The sequence below is a fragment of the Balaenoptera acutorostrata genome, chromosome 8 (genome assembly GCF_949987535.1).
Source record: "Balaenoptera acutorostrata chromosome 8, mBalAcu1.1, whole genome shotgun sequence".
Classification (NCBI taxonomy): domain Eukaryota; kingdom Metazoa; phylum Chordata; class Mammalia; order Artiodactyla; family Balaenopteridae; genus Balaenoptera; species Balaenoptera acutorostrata.
Genome location: NC_080071.1, coordinates 56,377,481 through 56,393,401, shown reverse-complemented (window position 1 = coordinate 56,393,401; position 15,921 = coordinate 56,377,481). Strand labels below are relative to the sequence as shown.

General features: G+C 41.8%; 1 protein-coding gene across 3 annotated transcripts in view; it reads left to right on the top strand.

Annotated features, from left to right (window-relative positions):
* The window catches only part of SF3B1 (splicing factor 3b subunit 1), a 60,148-nt gene that overhangs the window by 12,872 nt on the left and 31,355 nt on the right, over positions 1 to 15,921 (top strand). For all 3 annotated transcript variants that reach the window (XR_009008966.1, XR_009008967.1, XM_007190463.3), the window contains exon 3: positions 10,850 to 11,026. Coding sequence is in view for 1 of the 3 variants with exons in the window: in XM_007190463.3 (XP_007190525.1) it covers positions 10,999 to 11,026 (28 nt within the window). In the remaining 2 variants the exon portion in view is untranslated. The remainder of the gene's footprint in view (positions 1 to 10,849; positions 11,027 to 15,921) is intronic.

Genomic DNA, 15,921 nt, shown 5'->3' with positions numbered 1-15,921 from the left:
TCAATATATCTTTTTATCATAGGCATTTTTCTTTTATTTATATTTCAGTTAGGGTATTATATTGATATTTCAGAATGATCAGGTCATATTCTCTGATTTTTATTTCAGGAGAATAAAGGAGGTGTTGCATCCTGTGGTGTTGAGAACAATTGCCTTGGCTGAAGTTTGGCTCCCTGTAAAGCTCTTCTGTGCTTTTTCTCTCATATCGATGCTGCTCATTCTTTCTCACCCATAGGCACATTTTATCTAAAAGTGGGTGGGGGTGGGTGGCTGCTGAACACTGGGTACATTTATTTCTCCTTCTGACCATGGAACATGGGAGATCTGTCTGCCTTCTCCCAGAATTCAGATATAGATGAGAAAAGAGGCTTTGATATGCAGTGTTTCTCAATGCATGGTAGTAGGCCACCTGTAAAGATTATCAACTCTTGGGCTTCACCTCAAACTCACTGAATCACTCTCTGGAATTTGGGTTTACAACCTACACTTTTAAGAAGCTCCTCAGGGGGACTTCCCTGGTGGTCCAGTGGGTAAGACTCCAAGCTCCCAATGCAAGGGGCCCGCGTTTGATCCTTGGCTGGGGAACTAGATCCTGCATGCACGCCCCAACTAAGAAGTCCACATGCCTCAACTAAGGTCCACATGCCGCAACTAAGAAGTCCATGTGCTGCAACTAAAGATCTCGCATGCCCCAACAGAGATGCTGCATGCTGCAACTAAGACCCAGTGCAGCCAAAATAAATAAATAAATAAATATTAAAAAAAAAAAAAAAAGAAACTCCTCAGGGACTTGAGTGCTCTTAGAGTTTGAGAATCACTGCATTAGTGGGAGAGAAAGAAGGTTTCAGAACTGAGAGCACGTGCATGTTCTCACCCCTCCAATTTCCACATGTAGAGACTCCTGGAGAGGCATAACCATTGATAAATTGCCATGAAGAAAGAAAAGTGATTTTAAAAATTATTTTCAATTAATCACCATTCCAAGAAAGAAAATGGTTTTTGAGAACTTTGGGAAGGGGCATTTGCCAACCCATCTACTACCTGTGTACTACCTGTGTACTTCAAGGTCAAGAGAGCAGGACCCTTGTGTCCATCACTCCTCACTACTGCTTTCAGACCATTATTTATCCACCTTTTTGTGAAAGCCCGAGCTTCTTTGAGGTTCATATCCTTAGGGGATAGTGTCATCCTCTATCTGGCTGCATCATTGGCATCTCATGGAAGACACGTTTGTTTACTTGTAGTGGATGCTATAGGCTGCCCAGATTCCTTTCCCTCTCCTCTCATAACTAGAGCTGTTGGAAGTTCTTTGGGTGACAGCTCTCTGATGCATCCCTCTCTGGGTATTGCTCGTTGTTAAAGCTGCCTCTCCCAAGGTCATGCCCTCTGCCCGGGGAAGCTCACATCCAAAATCATGTTGATATGGGAATATAAAGCCTCAACTCCCTCGCCCCAATTTGGGACAACTCTAAAGGGCCAAAACATCTACAGAGTTCCCCATAGAATTGAGGTCTTTGTTGCAACTGAGTGGCAGTTCAGCTGCTGCTTCTGCCTGATTCTGATTCCCTCTGCATGCAAATCTCCATCTCAGAGTCTGCTTCATAGGGAACCCAACCTGTGATCCAAGAAAGGAGACTCTAAAATGGGATTTTTTAGATCTGGATCACCTGCAGTCTGGCTGGCAATGAGGACCCTCTTACTGGTGGTAGGTGAAGCGCTAATAGCTCCTATTGAGATATTGGGAGACAGACACTGAAAGGCTGAGAGTGATTAATCGCTAAGAAATTGTTAAGTGTTAAAGCTGGAGGGCATCATTGGTAGTATATAAGGAAGTCTCATTGTCTCTGTCTCCAGCCAGAGAGCAAAAAAGGCTGATGGTCAGGTCCAGGACTTAATATTAAGAGTGGCAGAACTCCAGGGACTTCCTTGGCGCAGTGGATAAGACTCCACACTCCCAGTGCAGGGGGCCCGGGTTCAATCCCTGGTCAGGGAACTAGATCCCACATGCATGCTGCAACTAAGAGTTCACATGCCACAACTAAGGAGGCAGCATGCAGCAAGTAAGACCCAGCGCAACCAAATAAATAAGTATTAAAAGAAAAATTCAGCCATTTCTGCAAACTAATAAAAAAAAAAAAAGCAGAGCTCCAAAAGTGGACAAAATTTTCAGCCTCAGCATTTCTTTTATACAAAGTGAGGGCACTGATTGGGAAGGATCTCAATCAGGAGAAATAGGATCAGGACATCTGGGTCAGTGCACCCAGGCAACTTGAAATCCTAGGTTCCCCTGAATCCTCTGGGCCTACAGATGTGGCCTAATCCTCTCTGTGAAAAAGCTACTGCTCCCTCTTTGCTTGAAGAAGATACAGAAGTTTTTGACTTGTTAGAAGACAGGTGCTCCACTCAAGAATTTTCCTTCCTGGACAACAGACCAAAAACTGCGGTTAAGTCATACATCACCTGGCCAAGGAAATGCTGGGCCTGCTAAGGGAGGAGAGGGACACCTCAAAGGAGTCAAAGGACCTAGCTAACATGTACCAGCAGGAGCTGGAGAATGACATAAGGAACTAACTTCTGAGGGTCTCAGATCAAGGGGTAGGGCTGGGTAGCAGAAGGTAATGGATAGGGAGGAGTTATCGATATGGGAGTGCTATCCCGTGATACGGAATAACGCTGACAAGGATCAGGGGAGGCAGTGCTAACACTCTACTGGGATGGCTCACATTAAGTGGTGTACAAATGGCAGAACTACTGTGGAAGATCGTGGAAGAAGGGATCAAAAGGCTCAGAGAGGTGGGTATGCTAGAGTAGGTATTCTACACTAAGGCTAGAAAACTTAGAAGATGACTGTGCTCCACAGGAAGGCTCAGAGGATACTCCTTTCCCTAAAGCAATAAGAAATGTGAAAGGGGCACCAGCATCACTGAACAGGACTGAGGGGAAGTGAGTGAGGTGCTGGCCTCAGGTTCAAAATTTAAGGGGGTGCCAAAAATCTCAGTAACCATGATAAATAATATTTTAATATGGTGTTTAAAAAATAATGCAGAAAAGTCCATGATGAACAAATGTCAAAATTTTAAAGACAGGATCAATATTACTGATTTTTCCTTTTGCCTCAGACTGCAATATGGCTCAGCACAGCACTGTTACTCATGGTGACTGTCCTTTACAGGCCCCAGGTGATAGTAGCAGAAAAAGTTACATAGCTTAGCTCCATGAAAGCAATGGGGATGATGGGATCCCAAAATAGAGGCCAAGTGGTGATGCTTCACCCTCAGAAGCAAGGTGGGTACAATTATAATTAGCACAAGGTCGAAATGGCTGCGTCAGGGGTCCTGACCTGGGGAAAGATACAGAGATTGTTAATGCAACAGGGTGTCCTTAGAGGCAAGATTGATGGGCAGCCTACAAGGATGTTGCTCAATCTATACAACCAAGAGAAATCAAGGTTGGATGTTCAGGAGGCTGAAGGCAGGTATTCCAGTAAAAATTTTTCAAAAACTGATCCTTTAATAGTTTCCATGCCTGAGCTAGTTTTCAGATGTAGAACTCTGATTTCAGACCATTTGATTGAAAGAGAAGCTAGGTCCCCAGGAAGTAGGACCATGTAACACTATGGTAAGTATGTGTTAATGAATCCCTTCGTACTTCTCCAAAGGCACCTATCATTTGCTCTGGTAACTGTTCATTGGGAAAAGTGGAATAACCAAATGTTTTGAGTGCTGTGGACCCTGTGCAAGTTGACATTGATACCCAAAGAGTCATAATAGTCCCTGTTAGAGTGGGAATCTAGGGTTATAAATGGAGTCCGGGCCCAGGTCTGGCTCATAGTGCCAAGTGTCGTTTCCCAAGTTCCCCAAATGTTTAATTGGAACGAATATAGTTAGAAGTTGGCTAAACTGTCGTATTGGTTCCTGGAATAAGAACATAGTAGGGAAGGCTAATGAACAGCTTCCCTCACACTCTGCCAGGATAGTAGATAGAAAACATTATCATACTCTAGGAAGTATGGCAGAGATTAGTGCCTTAAAGACCTGAAGAATGCAAGGGTTGTGGTCCTCATCATGTCTAAACTGAAGTCTGGCCCTTACAAAGGCTGCACAGACCCTGGAGGATAACAGTAAACTATCACAAATTCAGCCAAGTAGTAGCCCCAGTTGCAGTTGCTGTGCTAGAGGTGGTAGCTAGAGCAGATTAATGTGACTTCAGGTACATGGTAAGCAGGTACTGATTTGATGAAAGAGTTGTTTTCCATCCCTAACAATAAGGATTTAAAACAGTATTCATTTTCTTGAACTGCACAGGAGTATACATTTTAAGTTTTACTCCTGGATTATGTTAACGCTCCCATAATATGGTCTATCATAATAACTCTATTAAAATATAGTCCTTTTTTTTAAAGTTTTTCTTTCTTTTTTTAAAAAATATTTATGTATTTGGCTGTGCCGGGTCTTAGTTGCAGCACGCGGGATCTTCATTGCCATGTGCGAGATATTTAGTTGTTGATTGCAGGATCTTTAGTTGCAGCATGTGGGATTTTAGTTGCAGCATGCGGGATATTTAGTCGCTGCATGTGGGATCTTTAGTTGCGGCATGTGGGATCTTTTAGCTGCAGCATGCTGGATCTAGTTCCCTGACCAGGGATCGAACCCAGGCCCCCTGCATTGGGAGCAGAGAGTCTTAACCACTGGACCACCAGGGAAGTCCCTATCATAATATAGTCTTAAAGGACCTGGACAGCAGAACGTCATATCAATCCATCATATGGATGGCATTGTGTTAGTCATGTTAATCAGACTAAATGACCAGGAAATGGTAGGTACATTGGAGGCCTTGGAAAGACATATATATTCCAGAGGGTAGGAGATAAGCCCAATGAAAATTAAGGTCTTCTTCGTTAGTGATATTTTTAGGGCAGGATTTCCCAGGGTGGCACTATTGACATTCTGGGCCAGAAAGTTCTGTTGTGGGGAGCTTTCCTGTGGAACTTATGATATTGAGCAGTATCCTATGCTCTAGATGCCAGTGATTGCTCACTTTACCTTGCTTTAGGTGTTACAAGCCAGTTCAGGGAGAAAGACACATAGAAACAATTATAATACAAAGTGGCTAGAGTAGTTAGAGATGTTTGTGGGATTTAAGGAGGATGGCAGTATCAAAGCATGCTATCTATATCTCACTCCTCAGGTGAGATTTCCTGGGTGGGGCGACACTGGGTCAGTTTTATGGGATGAGGAGTAAGCCAGGTGAAAGAGAGTACAGGAGATGGGGGTGGGAACAGGAAGGAGGACCTTCTAGGAAAAGAGGATTAGGTTGTGACAACCAAAAATATCTGTAGACATTGACAAGTATCCCTGGAAGACAAAATCACTCGCAGTTGAGAACCACTGTGTTAGGGGCGTAGTGGCCTGGGGCATGCCTGGACATCCCCTCCAAAGTAAAGCACAAACTATTGCATCTTGTACCTCCCATCACTAGGAAAGAATACTCTGCCTAGTAGGTCTCTTTGGGTTTTGGGTGACATCAAGAACTGCCAGCTTTGTACTACTATTGTTGTTATTACTGCCAACATATCTAGGTTGACTCTGGTACCTGCCTACAACAGATCACCTGTCATTGACCTAAGGACCCTAGTCTGTCCAACATCCCTTACCCTCTTTCACAAATCCTGTTTCTCTGGTCCTGACCTCCCACCTTCCTTCACCCTCAGCCAGTTTCTTAGTTCAGCTAGTGAAAACAGCCATCCTAAGCTGAGTCATTAGTGACAGTGTTTCCTGCCCTTGTATGGTACATCTATCATTGAGAATCCAGTAGCAAAAATTATGTGGCAGGTCTCTTTGTAAGCTAGCAGAGACAGTACAGAACAGGAAAGTTTGGCAGATTCCTTCATTCAATATTAATTTAACCATTCAACAATGTAGTACTGCCAGGTACCACAGGTACCTGGCCTCATCTCATGCTACTCTTCTCCCCCCTACTCCACTCTAGACACACCAGCCTTCTTGCTGTTCTTGGAACACCCCAAGTTCACTCTCACCTTGGAACATTGGCACTTGCTACGTCTGGCATACTCTTTCCCCAGGTCCTCATTCCCATACTTCATTTAGGTATCTGCTCAGATGTCATCCTCTCAGACATCTTGCCTTTTCTGTCTATCCTGCCACCCTGCCCACTCTCCCCTTACTTTGCCTTATTTTTCTTCATAGCACTTGATAGTACCTGAAATTATATAAACACACATAGATTTTTAATCTCTCCCTCAAAGAATCTGATCTCTGCGAGGAGAGTAGCTTTTTATTTATTTATTTATTTAGCCACGCTGTGTGGCGTGTGGGATCCTAGTCCCCCACCAGGGATGGAACCCGTGCCCTCTGCAGTGGAAGCACTGGAAGTGCGGAGTCTTAACCACTGGAGCGCCAGGGAAGTCCCAGTGAGGACAGTATCTTGTTCAACGTTGTATTCCCAGCATCTAAAGTAATGTCTGATATATGATGGGTTCTTGCTGAATATTTATCGATAGGTCTTCAAATATTTTTTGAATAAATGAATGGTGAAATTTACCTTTAGCATTTGTTTTAATGAGGGTTCAACTGGATAAACAGACCAGTAGGAGATACATATTAAGACATTTATTGCAAGGAATTGGTTTACACGATTGTGGGCACTGGCTAATAAGCAAGTCCAAAATCTATAGGGCAGGCTATTAGTAAGGGCAGGCTGGAACTCTCTGGCATAGGCTGAAGTTGCTGCCCACGGATGGAATTTTCTTATTCAGGGAAGCCTCAGTTCTGCTCTCAAGACCTTTCAACCGATTGAATTAGACCCACCCAGATTATCTAGGACAATCTCCTTTACTTAAAGTCAGTTATTATGGACTTAAAGCATATCCATAAGGCCTTCATAGCAACACCTATGTTAGTATTTGTATGAATAACTGGGGACTGTAGCTTAGTCAAATTGACACATTAGAAGACCATCACAGCATTCTAGGTATCTGATGCTTCTGAGACACAATCCTCTTAGCTATCTGGAACACCTACTTGACTTATGTGTGCTCTGAATCTAGGTATTTCACCACTATGAATCAAAGACAGCTCTCAGCTGACTTTTAGCTAGAAAAAGAAGCTGGTTAATGAATTCACACATATGTTAATATATGCTCTTCTGTTCTAGTTAGGCCTGGTAAAGCTGAAAGGAAGAGAAATCACCCAAGCTAGTTCAAGAAGCGCAGTATTATTTAAAGAATGTGCCTTTGGAAGCTTGGAGCTGGAGGTGATTCTGGATTCAAGGTAGTGGTGGGGACTCAAGCAACAGGAGTTCATGATTCTTCAGAGGAAGTGACAATTTCCTCTGATTCTTTCTGTTTCAATAGCAACTGGCAAGTTCATTTCATACTTCAAGTTAAAATTTCCAGGAGAAGGAATCTTGGCTTAGCCAATGATTTCCTTTGTTTATGGACAGGGTGTACATACTGTATTCCAGGCCAGGTTCTAGGTAGCTGGCCAGGTGCCTGTCTCTTCGAGAACAACCCAGTGCTGTTCCCCTAAATAGAGAGTTTGGTCAGGTCAGTTGAAGCTAGAAGGGAAAGTCAGGCATGACAGGCACATTGACTGGCATATTCAGAACTTAGCATATTCAGAAATAAAACTATAGTTTTGGAAGTTTAGACATAACTGAAATGCAGATGGAAGTAGATTTTTGGCCTAGGGTAGGTAGAGTCTGATGTCCCTCTGATATAGGAGATTTCTGGAAAGCTCAACATTACACATCAAGATTGTGGTCCATTTATCCTGTGACAGTCCCTTTATCTCTGAAAAGATGGCCTTGATAAATTGTCACTGGTTTTCCGATAGCATGGAGCTTCCAGGCCTTTATAGCTTTATCTCCAAAGGTAATTTGTGCAGTTACAGCTAGCACTTAACATTCTGAAAAATTATATCTCGGTTTTTGTCTAGAAAAATTATGCATACTTGCTACTTTGCAGTATTTTTTAAAAATAAATTTATTTTTGGCTGCGTTGGGTCTTTGTTGCTGTGCGTGGGCTTTCTCTAGTTGCGGCGAGCAGGGGCTACTCTTCGATGCGGTGCGCAGGCTTCTCTTTGTTGAGGAGCAGGGGCTGTAGACACGCAGGCCTCAGTACTTGTGGCTCGTGGGCTCTAGAGAGCAGGCTCAGTAGTTGTGGCGCACGGGCTTAGTTGCTCTGTGGCATGTGGGATCTTCCCAGACCAGAGATCGAACCCATGTCCCCTGCATTGGCAGGTGGATTCTTAACCACTGCGCCACCAGGGAAGTCCAATATTTTTTTGAGATTAGGAAAAGCAAGCCTTCAAGTGTCCTTGATAAGAAAAGGAGTGGACTTTCCTTTTAATTGGGTGTCATCACTCTCAGTGGTTTAGGTTATAAAAGGGAGGGGAGATCACCCCTTCTGACTTTTGAAATTTAAAAGCTCACCAGAGGGCTTCCCTGGTGGCGCAGTGGTTGAGAATCTGCCTGCCAATGCAGGGGACACGGGTTCGAGCCCTGGTCTGGGAAGATCCCACATGCCGCGGAGCAACTAGGCCCGTGAGCCACAACTACTGAGCCTGCGCGTCTGGAGCCTGTGCTCTGCAACAAGAGAGGCCGCGATAATGAGAGGCCCGTGCACCGCGATGAAGAGTGGCCCCTGCTTGCCACAACTAGAGAAAGCCCTCGCACAGAAACGAAGACCCAACAGAGCCAAAAATAAATAAATAAATAAATTTATAAAAAGCTCACCAGAAAAGCGTAGGAAATCCATTTTAAATAATATCTGATTATTATTTATTAATATTGGAAATGGAAAGTAAAGGGTACTTATTAAAAAACCCTTGTTTCTTACTGTGTAAAAATCCAAGTCACTGTTTTATTAAAGACAATTCATCTTTTAGAAGATTAAGAGAAGGGAGTCTCACTTGATCTTTGGCAAAGTCTCTTATATCTCACTACCTAATATATGTCCTTGCCCTACAAAAGTAACTTAATACCTAGGAACCTAGAGAAATATGCACAGAATACAAAGCGGCCAGCAGGCACAGCTTTTATCTTGTAAAGACAAAGGACATGTGACAAAGCATAGTGTTACAAATGCTTTCATTTCATTTATTTTTTTCTGTTTATAAAGATAATACACGCTCATAGCAGAGTATCTGGAAAATACTAAAAATTATAAAGAAAAAAAAACACTCAAAATTCCATCATTCACAAATATCCACTATTAACATTTTGGTGAATTTCCTTTTCATATATTTTTACATGACTGTGATTGTCTTGTATAAACGAATTTAAGATAAAAAATCATGAATCAAGAAATGCAACATACTTGCAATCTTTTTGCCAACATGGATGAATTCTTTTAGTTTGTTGGTTACTGATGGACATATAACACCGTTTTCTAATTCATTATTTCTCATTCATTTTCTTTTATTATTTTAAAATATGCTATTTTGTATCTATAAAAGAATACACGTAATCTATGTGTAGGTTATAAACCATTTAAGGAATGTCTGTGGACCCTCTGACAATCCAAGAACTAGAATTTATCAACAATAGGCATAATAATCTACATGTTCCTCTCTTATCTCATCCCCTTCTTCCTCCTGCTACTGTTTAACCTAAATTAAAACAATTAAATCAAACAAATGAAAACTTTAACCCATCAAATTGATTTTTTCATTGATGCTAATAAAAAAATCTCACTTTTTTGTTACTAAAGTTTCTACTATATATTTGTATTGAGTCAGTCACACAGCAAGGTAAACTGTTTTCTTTGTGATAGCTATAACCTGACCCTTACCTGCTTTACAAGGCTGCTTCCAGTACCAACTTCCCTCTTAAGTTCTTTTGTTCTTCAGAGTCCAAGGCCAGTGTGACAATACAAGCTTATGCTCGTATAGCTGATGCTTAGAAGAAAAAAGACCGCTGTATTTTTTTAGCATATATTTTATTTATTTATTTTTCACATCTTTATTGGAATATAATTGCTTTACAATGGTGTTTTAGTTTCTGCTGTATAACAAAGTGAATCAGCTATACATATACATATATCCCCATATCCCCTCCCTCTTACGTCCCCCTCCCACCCTCCCTATCCACCCCACCGCTGTATTTTTATCTTTTAAAAATTCCTGATTTAGGAATGACGTTTAGGATTGAGAGAGGCATTTCATTAGTGTTAATGCTGACGATCAGGGCTTTTCTAAGAACTCAAAAAGTTTAAAAAGGCTTTAAAAGACTGGCAGAGTTCCTGCTGTGTAACTTAATAACTGTGTGATATTGCACAATTTATATATACCCCCCGCCCTAGTTTTTTCTCTCATTTCTTAAATGGGATTAGCCACAGTTTATCCACTTTATGGGATTTATGGGATTAGCATCACTTTACCCACTTTATGTGAATTTCAATAGTGTTTGGGAACGTATATTGTAGACGAAACTCCTATCCAAATGGTATTTAGAAAGAAAGAAAAATGACCTTGAATTACAGCGCGAGGGTTGAGACTGTTGTAACTGTTTCTGTAACTAAGCACTGTAACGGCTGAGACATGCTAAAGAAAGCTTTTGTCTGGCTCCAGAACGCCGGTCCGGTGAATTTGGAGGAAGGGGATTGAAGGCCTGAGGCTTCTTCCAGCCCTGAAACCGTAATGTTTCCTTCAGTGGCTGTTTTTAACTGCCCTGGTGTACCCCGGTGTAATCCACTTTACTCCAGGTCAGAGTTACTCACTTTAAGGCACTAAGGCTCACCTAGCCCTTTTCTGGTTTACCGGGAAAACCGCCTCCGGGCCCAACCCTGGCTCCTCCCTCCACCCACAATGCACCTCTCTGTTCTATCTAGGTGGCCGCTCTGTCACGTGTCATCGACGGAGCGCGCTCCCGCTTGGCGCTTGCGTGGAGAGCGGCCCCCAGCTGTTTTTCTCCGTGGCAGCGGCGACGAGCGGAAGTTCTTGGGAGCGCCAGTTCCGTCTGTGTGTTCGAGTGGACAAAATGGCGAAGATCGCGAAGACCCACGAAGGTAAGCGGTCTTTCCCTTGTTACGTAGGTTCTCCGCTGCCCAACCTGCTAAGACTTTGTCTTCCTAGGTTTTTGCCTCTTCCTGTGGTTCCTTTTCTGGGGGCCCGAGCCCGCGCTTCGGGGCCCGGGTCGTCTGCTTGGCGCCAGCGGCGCAGGCCACTGCCCCGCGTAATGGCGTCCTACTCGTACACCCCTGACAGGCGCTTTGTTCCGTGTTCGGGGGCTGCTGCTTCAGCGTTGCTTTTTTTCTCTGACCCGGGGGCCTCGTTTAAACGGCTCACTAAGGAAGATTCCTGGGCAGGGGAGCGGGGAAGAGCGCGTGGGAATAAAGTCTTTCTCGCCTCTCGGAACTGTCGTTGGCATAGTTTGTGCATGGGAGAGTCAGAAAAGCACTGAAATACGGCAGCCGCTTTCCGGGCAGCCTTCAGTCGAGTTTAGTCAAACTGAGGCCCATTACTCTTAACCTTGGTTAATCTTCAGGTCTTCAGGCGTCCAAGATACTTATCTTGGTTTTTTGTTGTTGTTGTTCGAAATGATTGGGAATAAAATCTGGTAGTTTTTCCCTCCCTGGATCACTTTTAGTATAATATGGGTCTTTTTCTTCCTCCAAAGAAAGCAAAGGTCTTTTTCTTTCCACCATATTATTGGTGGAAGAGAGAAAGGCACATTAATGGCCAAAGCATTTGAAGTAGTTCGTCGTTTTGTGGAATACAGAGTATGCATTAGGAAAATGTTGGGTATAGGCTGGAGTCCCCCGTCAGGGAGTATCCAGAAATGACAGGAAGTAGGGTCACTGTTGAGAAAAGACGAGGCATGGGAAGTTGGAGCTGCATTCCTTGATTTCTGACTTGGAATCTGAAATTTTCATCAAACACGAGCTTCCAAGAGTCACTTTTATTTCACACATCGTATCTAGGTTCCTGGCTTGGGGTTAGTCTGTGAGAGGTAATAAAGACTAAGGCCATCAAGTTTTACAGCCTAGTGGGGAAACAGATATGTATACATCTTCATTCTTGTATGAGGCAAATGAATGCTTAAAAAAAGTGTAAGCAACATGTTCTGGGAACCTGTGTAACGGAGTAATTAATTTATACTTAGGGCTGTTTCATAGAGGAGGTGAGGTGTCCCTGGTCTAAAAGGATCAATCAGTTTTAAGTTAGGGGAGGACATTTGAGCCCGAGAGACCATCTTGTACCTAGGCAGTGAGTCGTGAAAAATGTGTTTGAGTGGTTGGCTGTAGCAGGAAAAGAGAGTGCAAGGAGGGAAAAAGTAGATGAATCTGGAAATGTTGGTTGGGGCTATTAATAATTGTATCACCCGTGGGAACTGAAGTTTAGCTTTCTGCAACTTACGAAACAGGCTAATGAAGTGGCAATAACTTTAATATTTTTATTATTCTTGTTAGGTATTTGGGATTTAAACACTGTTTTAACCCCTAAGTGTTTTTTAGGCATTTCTGTCTTTAGACTATCTCAAACATACTCTTTGCAAAATAATTAGAAAAAGTAAAGATGTTGGCTATTCTTGTTTATTCAGGAGTAGATTATATATTTGGGGCATTTTGTGGCTTTGATTATTTTGTTTATTGGTATCTTTATCATAAGATACTTTTGGATAGGAAAATCAAAGTTATGATTAGTTTTCCTGCGTTTTAGAAACCCAGTTGAAAGTTTTGGTCTACAGAAGATTGCAATTCATTTACCAAAATTGCTCTCTTATTTGGGATTATGCTTTCTATCAATATGAATTAGCTGAGGCCATAAAGAAAGTATTGGAGCATTCAGTTTCATATCTAAATACCGTCTGTATACAAGATACTGTCCATCACTTAGGAGTATAATACAATGGGATGAATGTTACATAATTTCTTGCTGCTTCCTCATGACATTTTCCTGGTGAACGCTAGTCCTTCAAGGTCCATCTCTGTTTTCACTTGTTAAGCCATCTCTGATAACCTGGAGCAGAATTAGCTTCTTGGTGTTTGTTTTTTGTGCTGCTACTACAGCACTCTATAAATCGTGATTACTTAGAATATTCAGTTGTGTTAAGGTTTTCTCTTCCACTTTGAAGTTGTGTACAGAAAGTGTACTTTGGTATCGACAGTACCTTGTGCGTGATGAGTGCTGAATATTTTATCAACACTTATTGAGAGATTAATTTACACTGTAAGTATTAAGGGTGTCATAGAAAGGGAACACAAACTTGAACGATTGGGTAGGTTTGGATACATCTGTTTGGCTAAGATAGGTGGGAAGTAGGACTTATATTTTGGGAACCTCCTGAGCTCAGAGGAAGAAATGTTAGGTTAGCATCAGATTAGGGAAGGCTTTGGACGCTGAGCTAGGTTTCACTTTGGCCTTCAGATATCTACAGGATAAGTGCCCTCCTCATTCTCCCAGGTAACAGATTACTTATGTGATTTAGGAAAGTCATTGGTTGCAGAGTGAAGGATAACCTAAAGGGAGTAAGGGCAACTTTTTTTTTTTTTTTTTTAAGGGCAACTTTTTAGGCTATTGAAGCAGTTGAGAGGAGGTCTTGAATGTGAACCTCACTGGAGCAACTTTTTTTTTTTTTTTGGCTGTGCTGCTCGGCTTGCGGGATCTTAGTTACCGTACCAGGGGTTGAACACGGGCCACGTCAGTAAAAATGCTGAGTCCTAACCACTGGACTGCCAGAGAACTCCCTGGAGAAACTTTTAAAAATGTGTAATACATGTTTAATTTTTGTCTTAGAGTTGTCTATCATGTTGCCTTTTAAAATAAAGATTATATAATCTTTTCATCCTAAATAATGTTGCTGGTAAAGACATTTCTTTGTTGTACCTTATAATTTATTGTTAAAGTAATGGCTGCATCAGTACTTTGTAATTGAGTCTTGTGAAGTAAGTAATACTGTATTCAAACTGAAGTAAGTTATTGTTGTACCTTCCAATGGGGTTCTTTTCACAGACTATTACTTCCATCATTGAACCAAACTGATAACTTTTTTTTTCTTGTTGTCATATTCCTTTCAAATATTTCGGTTAGGATCAAGCCTTAACATCCTCTTTAACCAACCCAATTATTTTTTTATCCTGGGTCAGTGTGGCTTATGCTTTCCAGTGTTGAAATATAAAAAGAGCTGGACTTATTCGAGTCGAATATAATCCCTTTCTGCATGCTAAATTGTGTCAAGTGTATACAGTTATTAATGTGCATAATCTTGCCATCCAGCAGTTCTTCAGCTGTTGGTGATTTTGGCCCATGAGGGAATACACACTTTTCTGTTGGGAAGGAAAATAGATGGATTATCCAAAAATCCCATATATTGGCTTGTTTTGCCACTATCCCTTGAATGGATTTTGCGGGGCATCACAAGGCTGAAAAAGTTTTCTCCCTTAGTCTCTGCTTGCAGAATGGCTTGGAATAATCATTTTGTTACTCTGCATCTTCTGAGATTTTTATTTTCCTGTGTCCAGAATAGTTATTGTTTTGGTTTTGTAGATACTCAGGATGAATGTTGCTAGTCAAAATAAAAAGGGAAAAAAATTGCTTAAAGATTTTGAAAAAATTTTTTTCTGTAGAATTAAGAATTTCGTTGATATTAGTTAGGAATTAATTATTTAGGAACTGTTATCTGTAGTGTTTAGTAAAATAATTTACCATTATATTTAGTTGTGCTAGTGGGGTTTTGTTGAAGGAAAGGATTGAGAGTTGGTATACAGAATATACTTTCTATTTTTCTGGATGTCTTTTGGAAGTCTCTTATTTGAGAAATCCTTGCTTACCACCTGCTTCTGATTGGTGGAGATTAGATGTCACTTATGGGCCAGACTGAAAGGTGTCAGTGAGTGATCAACATCCAAAGGCTGTGTCTGTGTAACACGTAATGAACAGTAATTAGAACGTTGCAAATAATACAGATTAAAAACGAGGAATAGGGGCTTCCCTGGTGGCGCAGTGGTTGAGAGTCCGCCTGCCAATGCAGGGGACATGGGTTCGAGCCCTGGTCTGGGAAGATCCCACATGCCGCGGAGCGGCCGGGCCCGTGAGCCACAACTACTGAGCCTGCGCGTCTGGAGCCTGTGCTCCGCAACAAGAGAGGCTGCGATAGTGAGAGGCCCGCGCACCGCGATGAAGAGCGGCCCCCACTTGCCGCAGCTGGAGAAAGCCCTCGCACAGAAACGAAGACCCAACACAGCCATAAATAAATAAATAAAAATTAAAATGGAGATTTCTTTAAAAAAAAACAACAAACTCTTCCCTCTTTCTGTGCTTCCCACCTGCCCCACCCCAGCTCCCAGCTTTCTCACAACCCCAGGACTGGGGGCAGATAACCCAGTACTGGGCCATTCTCCCCTCTTAAAAAAAAAAAACAGGAATAAAGATGTATCAAGGAGGAGGAAGTGCTACAAGCTGGACTTAGCAATGTCTGAGACATAGAAGAAAGAAAAGGCACAGAAAGGGAAACCAGTAGAACAGAATTGGTGGGGAGTAGTTAAACAGGTGTATCAGATGTGACCAGTGGTGGTTTATCTCAGAGTTTGATATTTAGGTCTTAGCTTAAAATACAAACAGTAGGTTAGATGTTGCCCATCTTTTAAAAGACCCCTAGTTGCAGCAGTACTGTCTTTTGATGTCAAACTCAATTCCCAGATAAAACATTTGATGTATTTATGTCAGAAAAATGTCTATAATTTTGAATTTTAAGTTATCACGTTTTTTGGATTATAAAAGTAATACAGTAATTTTTAAGTAAATGAAAAATGGAAATCTATTTATTGCATGAATTGAGATTTCAAATGGGCCAGTTCATAAATTTCATTAACTCACACTGTTAATTAACTTCTATCTCCTAGGGAAGGGTTTGTTCTCTGATAGTTGAAAATATTCCTAGGATCAGAATTCCTCTCCAAAA